We start from the raw sequence: 16,916 nt of genomic DNA on the forward strand, positions 1-16,916 counted from the left end.
AGAATGGGAGGAGGTCTGGCTTCCCATCCTCACGTATGTTACCTGCAAGATATTTGAATTCAGGAATTCATCTTTACCTTGGGTTGCACCTGAATTGCAATTTTCAGCTAAGTGAATCAAGAAGAGAGTTTATATTGCTGCCTTCTGTTTTACAGTATTGCCATCTTAATTTTTAAATCAGTTCAGAAATGCTATAAATGAGAGTCATATAGCAATAGCACTTTGCCATCTTCTCCCCCAGCAATCTGAGAGCTCCAAGCCTCTGATCATTAAGGCAAGCAAAACAGAAAGACAACAAAAAGGTTGAAAGAATTTAAAACAAAGAACCTTTTAAAATTCAAGACAAAAGCAGTGAAGGCATGGAAAACATAATATTGAATCTTCTATTCCTGCAATCACTCAAACCTTGTGCAAAAGCCTTTTAAAATTGTGTTCTTCTTAATATCATAAAGTGTAATAAATGAAACATTCATCACTGTAAATTTAATTCCCATTATAAAATGGAGAGAACATCAACTCAAGAGTAGCACACGCAATTTACAACTAATATAAAATACGTGTGGGTTACAAAATAAACCCCAAGGCTCCACCCATGTCGCTTTCCCCCCGGCACTTCCTCCCATAGGTAACCTATGCTACAGTTCCCAAGTGAATACATTCACTAGTGGCATAACCATTATGTATCTCATGAGAAATGATGTTTTAATTGTATGGTTACACTGTGAATGAGGTTTAACAACCTCTGCATATTTTCATTCTCGTTATTAGTTTCCCTCTTACATTAAAAAGTTTAATTCAAGAAGTTATCTTTAAAATAATGATTAGCTGTAGAACTATTAAATTTCTAATTTTTTAAATAATTCTTTCCAATTTATTTTCCCCAAGGGCTCTAATGTAAATGTGACTTCAATTATTATTTATGCTATTAGCATGCCAACTGTCATTTTTTTATTAAAAATATTATGGGAGATAGAATATTGCTTCATACTCTGAAAAATAACATGGTTTATCAAGCTGATTTATCACCATCACCTACACAATGAAATTAATATGTGAAAAAAACGTGTGTATATATGTACACATATATGTATATATAATTGGCACATTTCCTTTTTATTAAAAATTACTATATTCACCAAAATTTTTATGTATAAACAGTGTAAGGTATATGTGACATGCCTACCTTTATTCTAAATGAATGGACATACACACGCAGTTAAATATTTACATATATCAACATATATTTGGATATACATAATAAACGTGAGTATTATCATTGAACTGAGAACTAAATGTAATCATAGAAATTATCATGAAAACAACTGCTAATATTTTAAAATCAATCTAGGATAGAAAATTATCATCCCATTCTAACATGGACTTAAAACTCTGCTCTTGGCAGTAGACAGAGCATGATGACAGTAAAGCAAGCTGAAACTTATTTGTAAAGAATAGGAGGACAATTGTTCTAATTATTACTTTGTTTTAAAATACTATCTAAATTATTATAATGCTTCCTTTAAAAAGAATATTAAAAAGCTGAACTGCAGAAATGTATAGCCACTGGTATGTAATAGATACTGAATGAGCACAAATTCCTAATATTAAGTGATGTTTATAATGCCCACCTTAGCATTAGTGTTAAACAGTTACAGCCAGAAAACACAACCAAGGGGGGAAAAAGACAAATTTTTCCATACTTAAGAAATTGGGAGCTCGAAACATCTAAGTCACATAACATATTCCTATTCTCCTATTCTAACAATAGCATTATTTGGATACTCAGAAGGAAATTGAAGGTAAGACCATCCAGTGAAAGCTTTAAGTACAGAATTTTCAAAAATAGAAGGCATCACTCCAAACAACTTTACTAGTTATGGTTGGCAAAAAGAAAGCAGGTTCCATACCATGTTTAAATGAACAGAAAGGGAAATAATAAATACTTTTATTCCTGAAAATGTGGCATAGAAAACATGTTTGTCACATTAGGAACCATTGAAAAACCTATTCACCAAAGCCCTATCTGTCGATAGTAGAGTGTTATACAGTTGCAAATGTAGGGCGTGTTAACAATAGCTATCCTCTTCTAAGTTCACTAATGTGCTATGTCCACATACAGCACAATTTGGAAAGACTGCTAGGCCTATTGATTGTTGTATCAATGCTACAATTCCAGGCATAACTCACTAGACCTTCCAAGGGGTGGGGAACGAATGATGGAGGTGGAAGATATATTATTACTTATTATTTGTATTACTCTAACACCTAGGAGTTCTAGTCATGGACTGCGCTAGGCGCTGCAACAAACAGAACAAAAAGATCATACCTGACCCCAAAATCTAGCTTTCGTCTCCAAATTTACAATTTCAATTGATACTTCAACTTTCAGGAAAATGTAATGTGGGCAGAAGAAACTTCCCTAAAATCGCAGTAATGCACAACCCTTGCATAACTGGATGGCTGTTACACACTGCCACAGAACTGAGCTATTACATAGGCTGAAGCAGTTTTTATTCATAAAAATCAGAAGGCTACGGTCATCTGTGGGGGGTGTGGGAAGTTAATGTGAAAATATTCTATTCTCTACCCACCCAAAAGATGTGGCACTTCAAGTTACAGTGTCATTTAACCTTCAAAAGCAGTCTCAGATTTAAGGATTATTTTACATTAGCATGCCAGCATATGTCCCCATGTACCATGTGATAGGCGCATGAAAATAACAGGCTGGCAGATGTAACAGTAATACTCTGGAACATAGAGATGCGGATAGCAGCCAATACTCTTACTGTGAAGTTGGATGCCATAACATAGCTGTAGTAGGTGTATGGGGAAGAGAAATGTAATTTCATTGGGGGGTGCATTGTTATAAAGTCATGTATGAAAGCTCCTTTACACCTGCTCAAACAATACATGATCTTACTTTAAAAAGAGGACTTCTCAAAAACTGAACACCATGATAGTTCCTGAAACTATCAAGACAAAGCCCACATGGGCATTCATTGCTCTCTTACCATATCAAGAAGCATTTTTGCCCTCACTATAATTCTTCACACATAATTATTGTTTGCACTACAGTGGCACAGTAGCACTAAGAAGCCCCAAAATCAGATTACAGTACCACTTCCTGAGCTCTCTACAAACATACAGAAACAGTCCAAAGAGTTTACAACCTAATTCAAGACAAAACTCTTTAAGTGGATGTAACAAACAAACGGAAGGGTGAGGACCAAAGCAAAAGGATAATAGTGATAGCATCAAATGGTTACAAAGACCAGCTATTAGAAAGAGTAATTAGTTAAGAACAAATACTAGTTCTATTATATTTTAATTTGCTAATCAAAATTAAATATCATAGAATCTACCCCTTAAAATACCACTGTTTATAAGCTTTAGCCCCAAAGAAAAATCAAGTGATGTCTTTCAGGGCACTCTTATTTGTGAGAGGGTATTTTGAAGGGTGGGGATAACAGGCTATAAATGTAAGCAGTGGTTTTTTTAAATTATACTTCTTGCTAGTGGCGCATCATGACAATTTTATTCAACAGCCCTCCTTCAGTTGTAAGGAACCCCCAGTTTAATAAGCCATTGCAAACTAATAATCCAGAAAAAGTTGTCTTTTAAGGTAACGTGTTCTGTTATTCTTTGTTTTAAGAATTTAAAGAGCAAAAACATATCCTTCAAGTTAAATCACTTCTTTAACATTAGAAGATTGTCTGCATCGTATTTATTTTCACAAAGCTCATCATGTACACCTGCAGTTACTGTAGATGTGGTTGAACTGGTTACTCATTCACACTATCATAGACAGTAATTATTTCTTCATCTACCTACAGACTTAAATAGGAACAGATGGGCACAATGCGATTATGATGAATGTCGCCATTCAATACAGACAAGTTATAGCAAAACCTTTTTGTAACAATTTTATTTTAAAATATAAAAAAAAGTCTGCCTGGTTAAATCTGTGAACTCCATAAAATAATGACTGAAGCAACAAATCCAGTATAGCTTCCAAACACAACCCCAACTCCTGTCACGGCAACAAATGAGTTTGACTTGACAAATGAGGGGTTTCTACCGTTAACTTGTGTTTTTCTGAATATATTTCCTATGCAGAGCCACAGCACAGGGAGGCCAGAATCACACCTTACAAGCCATGGAACTATTCTGAACAGCAGCACAAAAGTAAATTAGAGTGTACATTTGTGACAGCTGCTATCTTGGCTTACGGAACATGGAATGATCTACGGTCCTGTAGAGCTGAAAGCTCAAGTCCCTACAGCTTCAACTAAAGAGCCAGGCTCCCTAGCTGAAAGATGTAAAACACCCAAAGCCCATATCCCTTGTGTGTATCACACACACAGGGGAAACAACCATACTGGCAAAAATGCTCAAAACCTGGTTTTACAAAAGTTCTTGCCCACCTAGCTATCTTCAGTTCCTTTCCAAGACCTGACTGAAGTATGTTTCAACAATCAGAAGAGGAGGAGAGAAAAAAGGAGCAGTGTGGCTATATAGAGGTAATATATTTGAAAAAACTGCAGCTACTTGTAAATAACTTTTCTTTTTAACTCATGAAATTTCCTCTATAGGTGTCAATTTCAGGAGATGAGCAAGCAGTAGCAATCGCCAAGAGGATAGCAATTATTTTAAATTATTTTTTAAAATTATTTGAAATTAAAAAATTAAAAATCTCCTTTAAAAAAATAAAATCTGTAAGAGCTGTTCCAGTCTATCGGATCAATCATCTTTCAACTTTGTAGGATCTACTTGATATAATCCAGAGCGCAAGGGGTTTTGGTGTTAAAACCCCATTGAGATAAATGGAGCAGTTCATATCCCTCAGAGCTATTGCTTCAGGCTCTTTGGGGACTCAGGCAGACATGCATTATTTATTCACAGTTCATTTTCAAGATTTTATTCACAACCTAGAAACTCTTTTAAAAAATGAAATCAGATATTCTGGTGTAATCACATGATTCCAGGAATTGGTTTATTAGGCATAGGCCTCTCTCTAAATCTGGTCCTGTCTGTAACCACTCAGCTGAATGACACTATTAGCCTTGGATGAGGCTTTGCAGCAGTGTCTGCAATAAAAGGAAACCACAAACAAATACCATGGATTGAGGAACTAAATTAAAGAAGTCACATTTCCTGGTTCATGCACTGTAAAAATGTCTAATTTGTACAACCGTGATACCTTGCAAATGCATTCCTTTAACTCTTAGTATACTGACATTTTCTGAGAACTGATCTACACTACAAATTTAGGTCGATGGAAGCCGCCTTACGTTGACCTAATAATGTGTGCATCTACACTACCAGGTCCCTTCCACCAACCTAACTCACCTGTAACTTCTACTTAATTAACTCCACCTCCGCTTAATTCGATGTTGATGGGTCGACAGAGAGGCAGTGTAGACACAGTGTTGTGTAAGTCAATTGAATTGGCCTCCTGGAAGTATCCCACGAAGCTCTACTGTGACTGCTCTGGAGAAAGTTTTCAACACCACTACACTGGAGCCAAATACACAGGAAACAGCTCCTCCCCTATTCAAGCCCTGGGAACTTTTACATTCTCATGTCCTGTTTGATTAGTGTGGAGAGATCACCAGCCCAACTGATTATGGTGACTGAATGCACCAAATACGCTGCAGCCTGGAGTAGACATGAGGTGGTGGATCTTTCTGGTCTGTGGGGAGAAGAGTCTGTGTAGGCACAGCTCCGAACCAGCCGAAGAAATGTAGATATCTACGAAAAGATTGTGTGGGGCATGGTGGAGAAGGTGTACACCAGGGATATGCAGCAGTGCCATGTGAAAATCAAAGAACTTCAGCAGGCGTACAAGACGACAAGGGAGGATAACAGTCATTCTGGTTCTGCCCTTGAGACATGACTCTTCTACAACGAGCTGCATGTGATTTTTGGCAGTGACCCGACCACTACCCCCAAACATACCTCCCAAGATTCTGAGTCCAGGGCCACCTCAGGCAACAACAATAAGGACAGTGTGGAGAGAGAATGGAAGAACGGTGAGCAGGAGCCAGGAGCTATTTTTTAACACTGGAGTAGTTCAGCCAGTCGCAGAGTGGTGGCCGAGTATGATGCAGGGGAAGGCACCTCTGGTGGGTATGCAATTCCAGTCAAACTGTAGGGGTTACATGCTGTTATGTTTTATGTTTAATACAAAGAAAATGTGAGGTGCAGTGGGTATCTGCTTCCCAGTGGCCAGTCCAGCTATGCAGATGGTGCCCCCTAGAAAAGACTGTTTATGTGCACTGGGATGACCCGGGAATCCTCCATGGAGGTCTTTAGGAAACTGTCATGAAGATACTCTGCAATCCTTTGCAGAAGGTTTCTGGGGAAGGCTGACTTACTTCTTCCACCCTGGTAGGACACTTTCCCACACCATTCCAATATCAACACTGGCATCCTTGCAGTACACAGAATAGTAGCATAAGGACCAGGTCTGTACTCAGATGCTTGCAGCATCTGCTCCCTTGCCACCTCTGTTATCCTCAGGAGACTGATATCACATAAGGCCCCCAAGGGGAGATGATGGAAGTTTTCATTATAAGTGCTCGTAATGCAAAATATAGAACATGTGATCCCCACCCATGGCAGGTCCTTCAGTCAGAGTTTCCCTAACATGTCAATGGTTTGGTTGTCAGGGATCGGCACTGACCTCAGAATCTGCAAGCCCAGGGCGACTACTACCAGCAGCGTTAAGGGAAGCAGGGGAAGGATTCTCTCGTGGTCGCAAACCCCTATCCAAAGCGCCTTGGACAAAGACCGCAATTTGGGAGGCTTAACATTGGTTTCAGGTCTCAAAGCAACCTCCATGTTGCTAAGGGGAGGAGACATTGTTCAACAGCCCACCTGTGACCCTGACACGGGTTTCCCAAAAGCTGCAGCATAAGTCATGTCATCCATGTTACTTGGCCATACTCACCATGGCTGGAATAGTAAACTGGTTCATTCAATAACTAGAGATTCTGATTATGTTCTGGCTTGCACCTGAGTGTAATAAGAGGCGTGATTTTTAAACAGCAATCTTGTACAAGACCCAGGGCTTGCACTGACAATGGTTGCCTTGTGCTTTCCATGCCTTACAGTAGAAAGTGTAGCCATCAGCACATCCTCCACACCTGTGGAGAGGCTTTCACAGATTAGAAGGCAGAAAAAGAACTCGTGATGATATGTTCAAAAAGATAATAAACACCTCTGGGACAGCTGACATGGAGCTAAGGGCCTGAAGGATTTCATTGTCTGAAAAACTGGACATGGACATGGAGAGCAGCTCAGGAGCATGAGTGTGCCATGCAGGATGAGAAGCTGTGGATTATTAACAGTGGGGGAGAGTACTAAGAACAAAAGGTGGCCATTGGAAGACTTCTGAATGACAAGATGCATGTGCTTGCAAAGACAAGCTGCATTTGTTTCTCCCCTCCCAATTTTATCACAGCATTTGCCCAAAGTTAAATTATTTTTCTGTTCTTTCACTGTCTTTGTTTTTGTGCAATAAAAGTCAAGATTTCGAGAAAGAAGCACTTTGTATTTATTCCAAGCATGGACATTTGGGGGATAAAAGGGGAAATGCCATGAAACTGATGCAATGGAGGGGATGGTACTGGAAGGCACAACACAGATAAGAGGTGCACATTACTGTGACTCATTGCTGAAATGGGTTTTCAAAGCCTCCGAGAGGTTTCAAAACTCCTCATTGGGCTCTTCTTATTGTCCTGGAATCTAGCTGCTCAAAATTAGCTTCCAGTCTAACTGCCTCCATGCCCCCACCCCTGTGGAAACTTCTCTCACTTTGCCTCACAGATATTATAGACCACACAACAGGAAGCGATAGCAATAGAGATATTGCTTTCACTGAGGTCTAACCTAGTAAGCACCCTGCTCCAGCAACCCTTTAAATGTCCAAAGGCACATTCCATCATCATTCTGCACTTGCTCAGCCTACCGCTGAGCCGCTCCTTACCACTGTGCAGGTGGCCGGTGTACGACTTCATGAGCCATGGAAGCAAGAGGTATGCTGGGTCTCCCAGGTTCACTACTGACATTTCAACATCATCAATGGTTATTTTGCAATCTGGAAGGAAAGTACCTGATTGCAGCTTTCTGAACAGACCTGTGTTCCTAAAAATATGTGTCATGCATCTTTCCTGACCATTCCACGTTGCTGTCCGTGAAATGTCCGTGATCCATCAGTGCTTGCAACACCATTGAAAAATATCCCTTTCAGTTTATGTACTCTCTGGCAGGGTAGTCTGGTGCCAAGATAGGGATATGCATGCCATCACCCCACCACAGTTAAGGGACCCCATCCCTATGTCCTGCATGTTGCTCTGATTCACTACCCTTCTTAGCAGAAGTCAAATAATGGCCCTGGATCACAACAGCTCTCACAGTAGATTTTTGACTCCAAATTGATTCCTCACTGACCGGTAGCAGTCTGGCATTCTCAACTTCCATAGAGCGATTGCCACGCACTTCTCCATTGTCAGAGCAGCCCTCATTTTACCGTTGCTTTACTTCAAGGCTGGGGAAAGCTCTGCCCAAAGTTCCTGGAAAGTGGCCTTCTGCATTTGAAAGTTCTGTATCCTCTGCTCATCATCCCAAAGCTACATAACGATGCAATCCCACCAGTCAGTGCTTGTTTCTCAGGACCAGAAATGGTGCTCCACTGTGTTCAGCTGCTGCATGACTGCCAGCAGCAATTGGGAACTGTTTCATTCTATGGCTTGCAGCATGGCTGCTTGACTGACTTCGCAATGTTCTGCTCAGCTCCTGTTTTAGCTTTGGAAATACTGCAGGATAAGACGTGAGGTGTTTGTAATGCTCACAACAAGAGTACACAGCTGAGTGGGGGCCATGCTTATTGGGCTATGGCGTACTTGTGATTTTTGAGAGAGGTTTTTTAAAAACGGTGCAAAAAGGTATGGGCAGTTTGCTGTTGACATCAGGGCAGGGAGGGAGGAAACTGCATCATGGGAGGCTGAAGCCATGTTCCCATCCCCCCCCAACGTGACAATGTTTTTGTCTCTTGAAGCATTGCAAGTCCTTCTCGAACCCCCCTGAGGCTAGTTGCACTGTGGGATAGCTACCCACAGTGCACTGCTCTGTGCATCAATGCAAGCACTGCTAGAGAGGACGCACTTCACTGACACAATGAGCGGGGTGTGGACATGCCTGACTGACTTAATTGTTGAGTTGGCTGGATGTCGACACCCCTGAGCTACATAAATTATACTGACAAAAGTGTTAGTGTGGACACAGCCTTACTCATTAAACAGAATTTATTTGTAAATGACTTCAATTTCACACAATTGAACATCAGCATAAAGGAGATGAGAATACATTGATTCATTTAGGAGGTTGTGTTTTTATTCAAACATATCTGTTGATAACCAATATTACTATGTATTTTCTGCTGGTGTTTGTGGGCATATGCAGATTTAGTCATTTAAAATGTTGATTCTTGGATCAGATATTAATTTCAAAATGCTTGTTACAAATACAGGATCTTCAGAAATTGATATATAGTAAATTTAATCCTATCCTAATTCTGTTAATTGAGGTTTCACTGTATTAAAATGTGAGTTGTTTATCCTTTAAATAGTTTCAGCTTTCAAGATTCACAACATAATTAAACTTTTGAAGGGGGGTGTTTGTAGTTATAAAAAAAAAAAAGAATAAGTCTGCTTTAATTATGTCGAAAACTTCTCAGTTTAATCCCCTAAAATTGACTTTTGGCAATAAAAGCAAATAATTGGAATATATTGGACTATATTTAAATAAAGAATATCTGAGATCTGAATTTCACATTTTGCAATTACTTGAATAACTAGCAACATGATCACATATTGATGAAAGGACCTTTAGAATGGTGATTCTCTTTTGAAATTTTTGTTTGTTGCTTTTGACTGAGTTTAACTGTGTTACACCCTAATACATTTCTCCTATGTGATGAGATTATGTTGTTAATAAAAGGATAAATGAATCTTTCTTTCTCAGTTTCTCTACACAAGCTAAGAGAATTGCAAACCAAAAACCTGACCGATAAAAGAAAGAAAATTCAGAGTTAAGGCTGACATGCTCTAGCCTTAAATCTTGAGAGGGAGCAAAGGAACAACCTTTTCAGATATAGATGTAATATTTCTCATTAACTTTTTTGCTTTTGTGAGATTTTGTCCCATTTTAATGTGATTATCTGCTCCCATCTACTTCAGATTCTCCTCCAGTCCCCCCAAATTTAGAAATATAGATAGCTTTTGCAAAGTATTCTGAAGGTCAAAACATTTGTGCTTTCAGACCAAGAGGGAGCAACTTTCAAAGTCAAAGGTCCCTCATTAAAAATGCCTTCCCATCAGCCCTCTTCTGCCATATTTCTCCCTTCCATCACTTCCCCATTAATTTCTGAAGACTTAACTGGAGCACCTGTACTGATCTCTATTGCTTACAAAAGGTAGCCAAAACTTATATATCATTTAGCAGTGTGAAAAGCAATTAAGTGAATATTAATATTAATATGATGGAAAATAAATTAAAATGTTATAGACTGACTAATACTTTATGAAGAATAAACAAGGATCTTAGTTCCTCAGTGATTACAGTATTGTGTCAAAAATTTTGGGCAAGGACACTGAAGAAAACAACTTGTATTTATAAAAAGTGCTGAGGTATCTAAAGTCTGCACAAATCAGACAAAGTTTTGTTTTTTTACAGTTGGAATTGCCAAACTAGACTGGACCAGTGATTTATTTAATCCCCAGACACTTCCAGATGCCTCAGAGGAAGGTGTAAGAAATCCTGTAGTTGACAACAATAGAATAACCTGTCCCCATAACCCCATCTATTAATGACTAACTCATATCCTGAAGAATGATAGTTTATATCCCCCATTGTCATACATCTCAACTGTCCCTCAATCAAAGGACATCACTTATTTTGTCCTCAGAGTTAATTATGTTCCATGCAAATTTGTTGTCACTCTTATTGCTGAAAATTATTTACATCGGAAAGAATGTGAAACTGAGTTTATAGACAGCTATTTACACTCATATCATTTTAATTTTCCTGTATAAAAGACCTGGGTCCATCATTATGTGCCTTAATCATACAGTACACTCCACATCTGGACCTTGGCAGGGTGAGAGGCATGCTTATTTGTGTGTGTGTATATATGTACAGCAATTTATACATTATCTAATGTAACGATGGATGTTACATTAGATAATACATGAATTTCTATACATATATATAGGCGTAATTACATAATGGAACAGGTTATCATGGCAGATTGTGGAATACCCATCACTGGAGGTTTTAAAGAACAAATTAGACTAACATTTGTCAGGGGTGCTCTAGATTTACTTGGTCCTGCCTCAGCATGGGAGGCGGGACTAGATGACCTCTGGAGGTCCCTTCCAACCCTAAATTTCTGTAATTGTATGTTTTTACTATCCATGTAAATATTTTTGAAGTGCTCTTGGTGTCAATATCATCTTATGGTGATGAGTTTCATAGTTAATCATTGTATAAAGAGCAATTTCATCTGAAACATGTCCACATAGTAAACTGCTGGATATCCAATTAGTATTCATTGAAAAGATGAAAGTCAGAGTCAATCCTGCTAGAATTTGCACCTATGATTCCAGGAAGTCTGGTATTTCAAACCTGAGCTTGACAATGGTAATACAAACTTTCCCACACTACTCTGCCTGTGGTTGAAGCTAAAGTTTATATAAAGAATGATCAGATACATTTTCTAAAACACAAACACACATTTTTCAATTTAGATAAATGTGATTTTTTGGAACATCCACTCATTTACAAAATACATCTTATTTATTCAATAGATTGTAAGAGCATGTTCAAAGTCTTTACAACCTACTCACATAAATGTGTCTTCTGGGTATCTTTCTAAAAATATTTTTGACATACAGAAAGACTTCTTCAAAATTCATTAGGACTCCACCAACACCACCTCAATAGAGGAGGACTATATGTGTGGAAGTAGAAAAATACATCAGCATGCACCCAAGCAGATACCCCCAACTGCAAGAGTTTTAGTACTGGGAGTTCTCTGGCTGCCACTCCTGCCTCTTCCGAGGGAAGAGATGACTCCTGGTCCTTCTCTTGGGTATGAAGGTGGCGGCTCATGTTTTTTCCCCCATGCTTTCTGAGAATGGAGGGATTCCTTGTCATTATGTGCCTAGTGCCACAGCACCAACAGATCAGATATCATATAGTCCCCTTTCTCTCATTCAAGTCTTATCAATTTCAGTATGTATTTCTTTCTACTTGTCTGGGTTTTTATCATCAAGCTATCTGACCGCTTAATGGAATAGCTCAAGTATTGGATATCTCCTTTACTGAGTCAGCCTGTGGTGTTATGGGTCTAATGCTGTTCTAAGAGTAAATGCTTACATGGCAGATGCCTGATTTTACGGAAGTATATGCCATTCTGAATCTACTGGCTGGGCCTTGCGCTAATGTTTGCAGTAAGTGGGTCCCAACTTTATAGCTAGAGTTGATCTGTTTTGTGATATGGAAGAGGGACATCAGTCCTTGTGTTGTAAAATAGTTCAACAAACACATAGTTAATATCAGCTATTCTGGGTATAGACTCTGGAGAAGTCTGTGGTAATGTTATGACTCAGCAATTCTTGCTTTGAGAAATCTGTATGGGAATGTCTATATGGCAATGTTATAGCTGGCTGATACCAGGAGAGGAAAGACTGCAAATAAAGACCACATGCTCTTCAGCACAAAAGAAAAACTAAACGAGTTTAACAGATGTGCACATGTTCAAATATCCAAAAATCTCTCTCTGTCTTGTATAGCTACCTCACCCTGCTGCCATATGTTGCAAAGAATTTTCCATTATGCTAAATGGAGACTCAACCACTAGATAATCTGGTAGATTTGCAATAAAAACCAATTTTTACTATTTTCTTGTAAATAGAAACATCAAATTGATTATGTTTTTTTAAACCAAATTTACTACGTAAGTAACAAAAGTCTGAAGAAAATGATTTATGTCATAGATTATTGTATACTCAATCACCAGCTGCTATAAATTTGGATATTAAGTAATTTGCACACTTTTTTTTGCACAAGGGCTGCATGATTTATTAAATTCCCATATGTGACAGATCTACTGGGTTATCTGAAATCCAGCTGCTGTTATGATAATAGCTGCCAACTTGCAAACTACTGAAGAGAATAATGAATCCACTTCAAGTCAGCTCAGATACAAACTGACATGGTTCCTAGTTAAGATGTGTGCCAACATAACTTCTTAATTAAAAAACAACAAGAAAGGCATCACCATACATTGTTTGGAAATTATCAAACTTCTCATAAGTAAATATAATAATGATGATAATAAATTATGAATGCAACCTTTGCTCTCACAAGTAGCCCCATTGCAATCAATCTCCCTAAGTCAATAAAGTTTGCTCAATGTGGTCCTTCCATTTTTCAAGTTTTCTTTCTTATCTTTCCTATCTGCCACACAGCTTTTTGCATTTCGTGCTTTATGCAGTTAAACCACTGTATTTTATAATGATTAGGATAAGAAAAATTGGCTCTCTAAATTAAATGAGTGAAATCCCAAATCCACGTTATAAAGAGACAAGCACAAACACACAAAAAAACCCTATATTTTTATAAGAAAGAAAGAAAGAAAAAGAATTCTTTCAGATTATTGTGAGTTTCTGTCATTCCACACAAAAATATTAATTCAAAATAGGCCAAGAAGTTACTTGCAGTAATTGCAAGTAAGATATTTAGTACCACACTGTGCACTTCAATGTTAGTACTTGATGTCCTACGTAAAAAAAATGACTTAATAGAATGCTAAACTAACTATTACTGGCTATTATAAGTGTTTTCCTGCTTAACACAACATCATTAGTCTTTGTGTTAGTGGAAATACAACATGTTTAGACACATTTTTACTTACGTCAACACATATTGTGTCCTTATAGGAAAAAAAGTCTTTCCACACATTGTCACAGTTCTTTAAGGCAAACTCAGGGGATTAACATACAAAAATAAATCTATTCCAGTTAGAGGATATAAAAGACTACTTAGTAAAAAAAAAAAAAAAAAAAAAAAAAAAGTCCATTTATGTTGTCATAAATTGGACTTTCTCAAGTATGCAGATTATACAATGCTGAAAAGCCACATTAAAGTTAAAGACTTTAGCAAAGTGAACTTCAAGCAGCCTATATATAGTAGTTCACGCATAAAAATAATCTAAAATTGTATTATTTGAAAAAAGATTAGGAATCTATTGACAAATTAAAAGCATGTCATGTAGAGATGGATGGTATTTATGAAACTCAGGCAAATGAGCAAACCACATCAAGAGGTTTATAGGAAACTCAGGCTTTGAAAGCTTTTTCATACCTTAATTATGAGGTTGCAAGTAACTGCATTTTCAGCCACATGTTCTTGACATTGCAAAAAAGAACATTGGTATTTTCTTGAGTATTAACAGACTTACTTTTCTTTAAGGAAATCCACCACCCGTTTGAAGTCTGCCACACAATATTCTCTTTTCATGTCCATGAGTATGCTGTCAGAAGCAGATTGGACCGGTATGTGAAGAAAAGCATATACTCTTGGATGATTGAGAATCTTTGCCATTTCCTAAAAATTAGTCAGAAGAAAATAGTTTATATTAAATCAATGCACAGAAATCCCATAAAATTCACACATGCTAATCAGAGTCAGTAATGGGGCCCAAACAGAACTCAATTATAGTGCCTAACCATGAGACAGCAAGGATAAGATGGGAGTTTAGTAGGGATTTTTCAGCAGTAAGATGAAAGATTTAGGATTACACTTCACTTCAAATAGAATGTATCAAGAGTGTGATGTCCTCTAACCAGTATTGTTTGATAGAGACATAAATATAATTTAAGTACAAACACTGGAAGCATGGAATTCCAGAACTCTGCCCCAAGTGTGATTAAAATCTTGAGCAGTGCTCTCAGGGAGTGCCTGTTCTGATTTTCATGAGGCAGCAATGAGTAGCTCCTTTTTATGGGAGACAAATCAGCCCATACACATTTGCATCTAAGTGCATCCCTTTCAGTTTTTATTTTGAGCACCCTTAAGATTAGCTCTTTGCTAATTAAGGAAGAGCCAATGAGTTACACACTTGCTCCTATACTAAGTAACAGATTTCAGCCTGTTACTCAAGAGCAAGAAAAAACTAGAAATTAAAAGGAGAGAGTTTTAAAAGGGATAAAGGTAAATACATTTATTGAGTAGTTCGGAGCACAAAGGTGAACTTGAAGAGGGCTAGGAAGTGTGATGGGATGAGCAGAAGATGTGACATGGGCCCTTGGAGAAACAGGGTGGAGGTTTAGCAGGGTGGTGGATGGGAGGTAGTGCAGAGTATATGGGAAGATGAATGACTGAACTGCTTATTTCCTTGGTTTTTACAGTCTGTACTGGAGGGATATGGAATCTAAGTTAAAGTTTTTGGGGGCCCAACTTGATGTACCTTAAAGGGGTCTGACTTTTAGAAAATGCTGAGCCAACACCCTGCACCATCCTCCAAAAACTAGACATCTTTAATCTGTCACAAATTGGACACTCAAAAACTGAAATACCCCAAAACTCACTAGCCACTTTTGAAAACCTTGGCCTAAGAAACCAGTGTATAAATGAATGAGAGGAGTAGTTACATTATTCGGTGAAAACAACTTGATTACCTTATGTACACAAACCAAATTTAAAATTTTAGATAATTACAAATATTAATAAATACACCAATAATACCATACATACATATGTAGCTAAATGAGGTTAACGGATCAACTCAAGGTACATCAAGTATATTCACAGATGACAGAAAAGTGCCATAGTGGACCTGCATTTTTAAAAAACATTTCTGTAAAAACCCAGAACCTTTTATCTAAACTTCAGATTGGGTAGTCTATTTTTTGTCAAGGTCCAAATTTCTTGGACAAGGTATAGTCAGGGTCCAGACTCCAGAGAAAGTAATTTAAAAAAACCCAATAATAATGATAATAAAAAGATTTCAGGGTCCGTTCAAAAGCATCTGGCGGTGTGAACTTAGTCTGTGGTCCGCCTATTGACTACTCCTGCTTTAGATGTTCAGGTCACATAAGACTGGCATCCACTACCCACTCCAAGTTTTTCAAAACAAGACCCTGGCAAAAAGTTTTGCAAATTAAAACCACTCCCAATTTTGCCAGTCTGTCTGTGAAATAAAGCATGAGAAAAATCGGGAACCATTTCTCTTCACCTCTTCCCCCAGTCTTCAGGGATTTACATAAAAAAAGAATTTGCTATGAACCACGCCAGTTTTACAAAACCAACAAATACCTTGTTTTGCCAATCACTAATAAAAATATTACTTTTCCCTTATCAAATAAGGGAAACAAGGCAAAAGAGTTCCAGTCCGAGTGATTTATTGAACACTGTCACAGCACAAAATTCCTTTGCACAGCAGAATCTTCCTTTTTAGCCAGTTCTACTCCTAATTCAAAACAGTTTACTCTGAATCATTCTTCAAAACTAGACTGCATTTATGATACAAGCAATGAATAAAGAATAGGGCTAATTTGCCGCAGAATTTTTAAAAATTTTCTTAAAAGTGTGTCTCTGTCCAGCTTTTAAATCAATCAGTCAATCCCCTCACTACACAGCTAGTGTCATTCATTAACTTCATTTTGCTATCTTCACATTCAGCTTCCTTTGTACAATACTTGCATTTCTTTTTACTGACCACTGAATTAAAAAAAACCCAAAACAACCCATTTTACTGTTTTAAGTTCCCACTCAGATTTTTGAGCTTTCACATATAAAAGAAACATCATTTTTCATCTAGTTGTTCTAAGGCTTATTGTAAGGCTCGT

The 16,916-nt window shown here is 37.8% G+C and overlaps 1 protein-coding gene across 1 annotated transcript in view; it reads right to left on the bottom strand.

Moving 5' to 3' along the window:
- Window positions 1-16,916, bottom strand: part of CDKAL1 (CDK5 regulatory subunit associated protein 1 like 1) — a 621,365-nt gene that overhangs the window by 175,838 nt on the left and 428,611 nt on the right. The window contains exon 11 of the mRNA XM_067537586.1: window positions 14,528-14,673. Within this exon, the coding sequence (XP_067393687.1) occupies window positions 14,528-14,673 (146 nt within the window). The remainder of the gene's footprint in view (window positions 1-14,527; window positions 14,674-16,916) is intronic.

Source organism: Emydura macquarii, unplaced genomic scaffold, assembly GCF_026122565.2.
Source record: "Emydura macquarii macquarii isolate MOO-44397 ecotype Brisbane River unplaced genomic scaffold, CSIRO-AGI_Emac_v2 contig_431, whole genome shotgun sequence".
NCBI lineage: Eukaryota > Metazoa > Chordata > Testudines > Chelidae > Emydura > Emydura macquarii.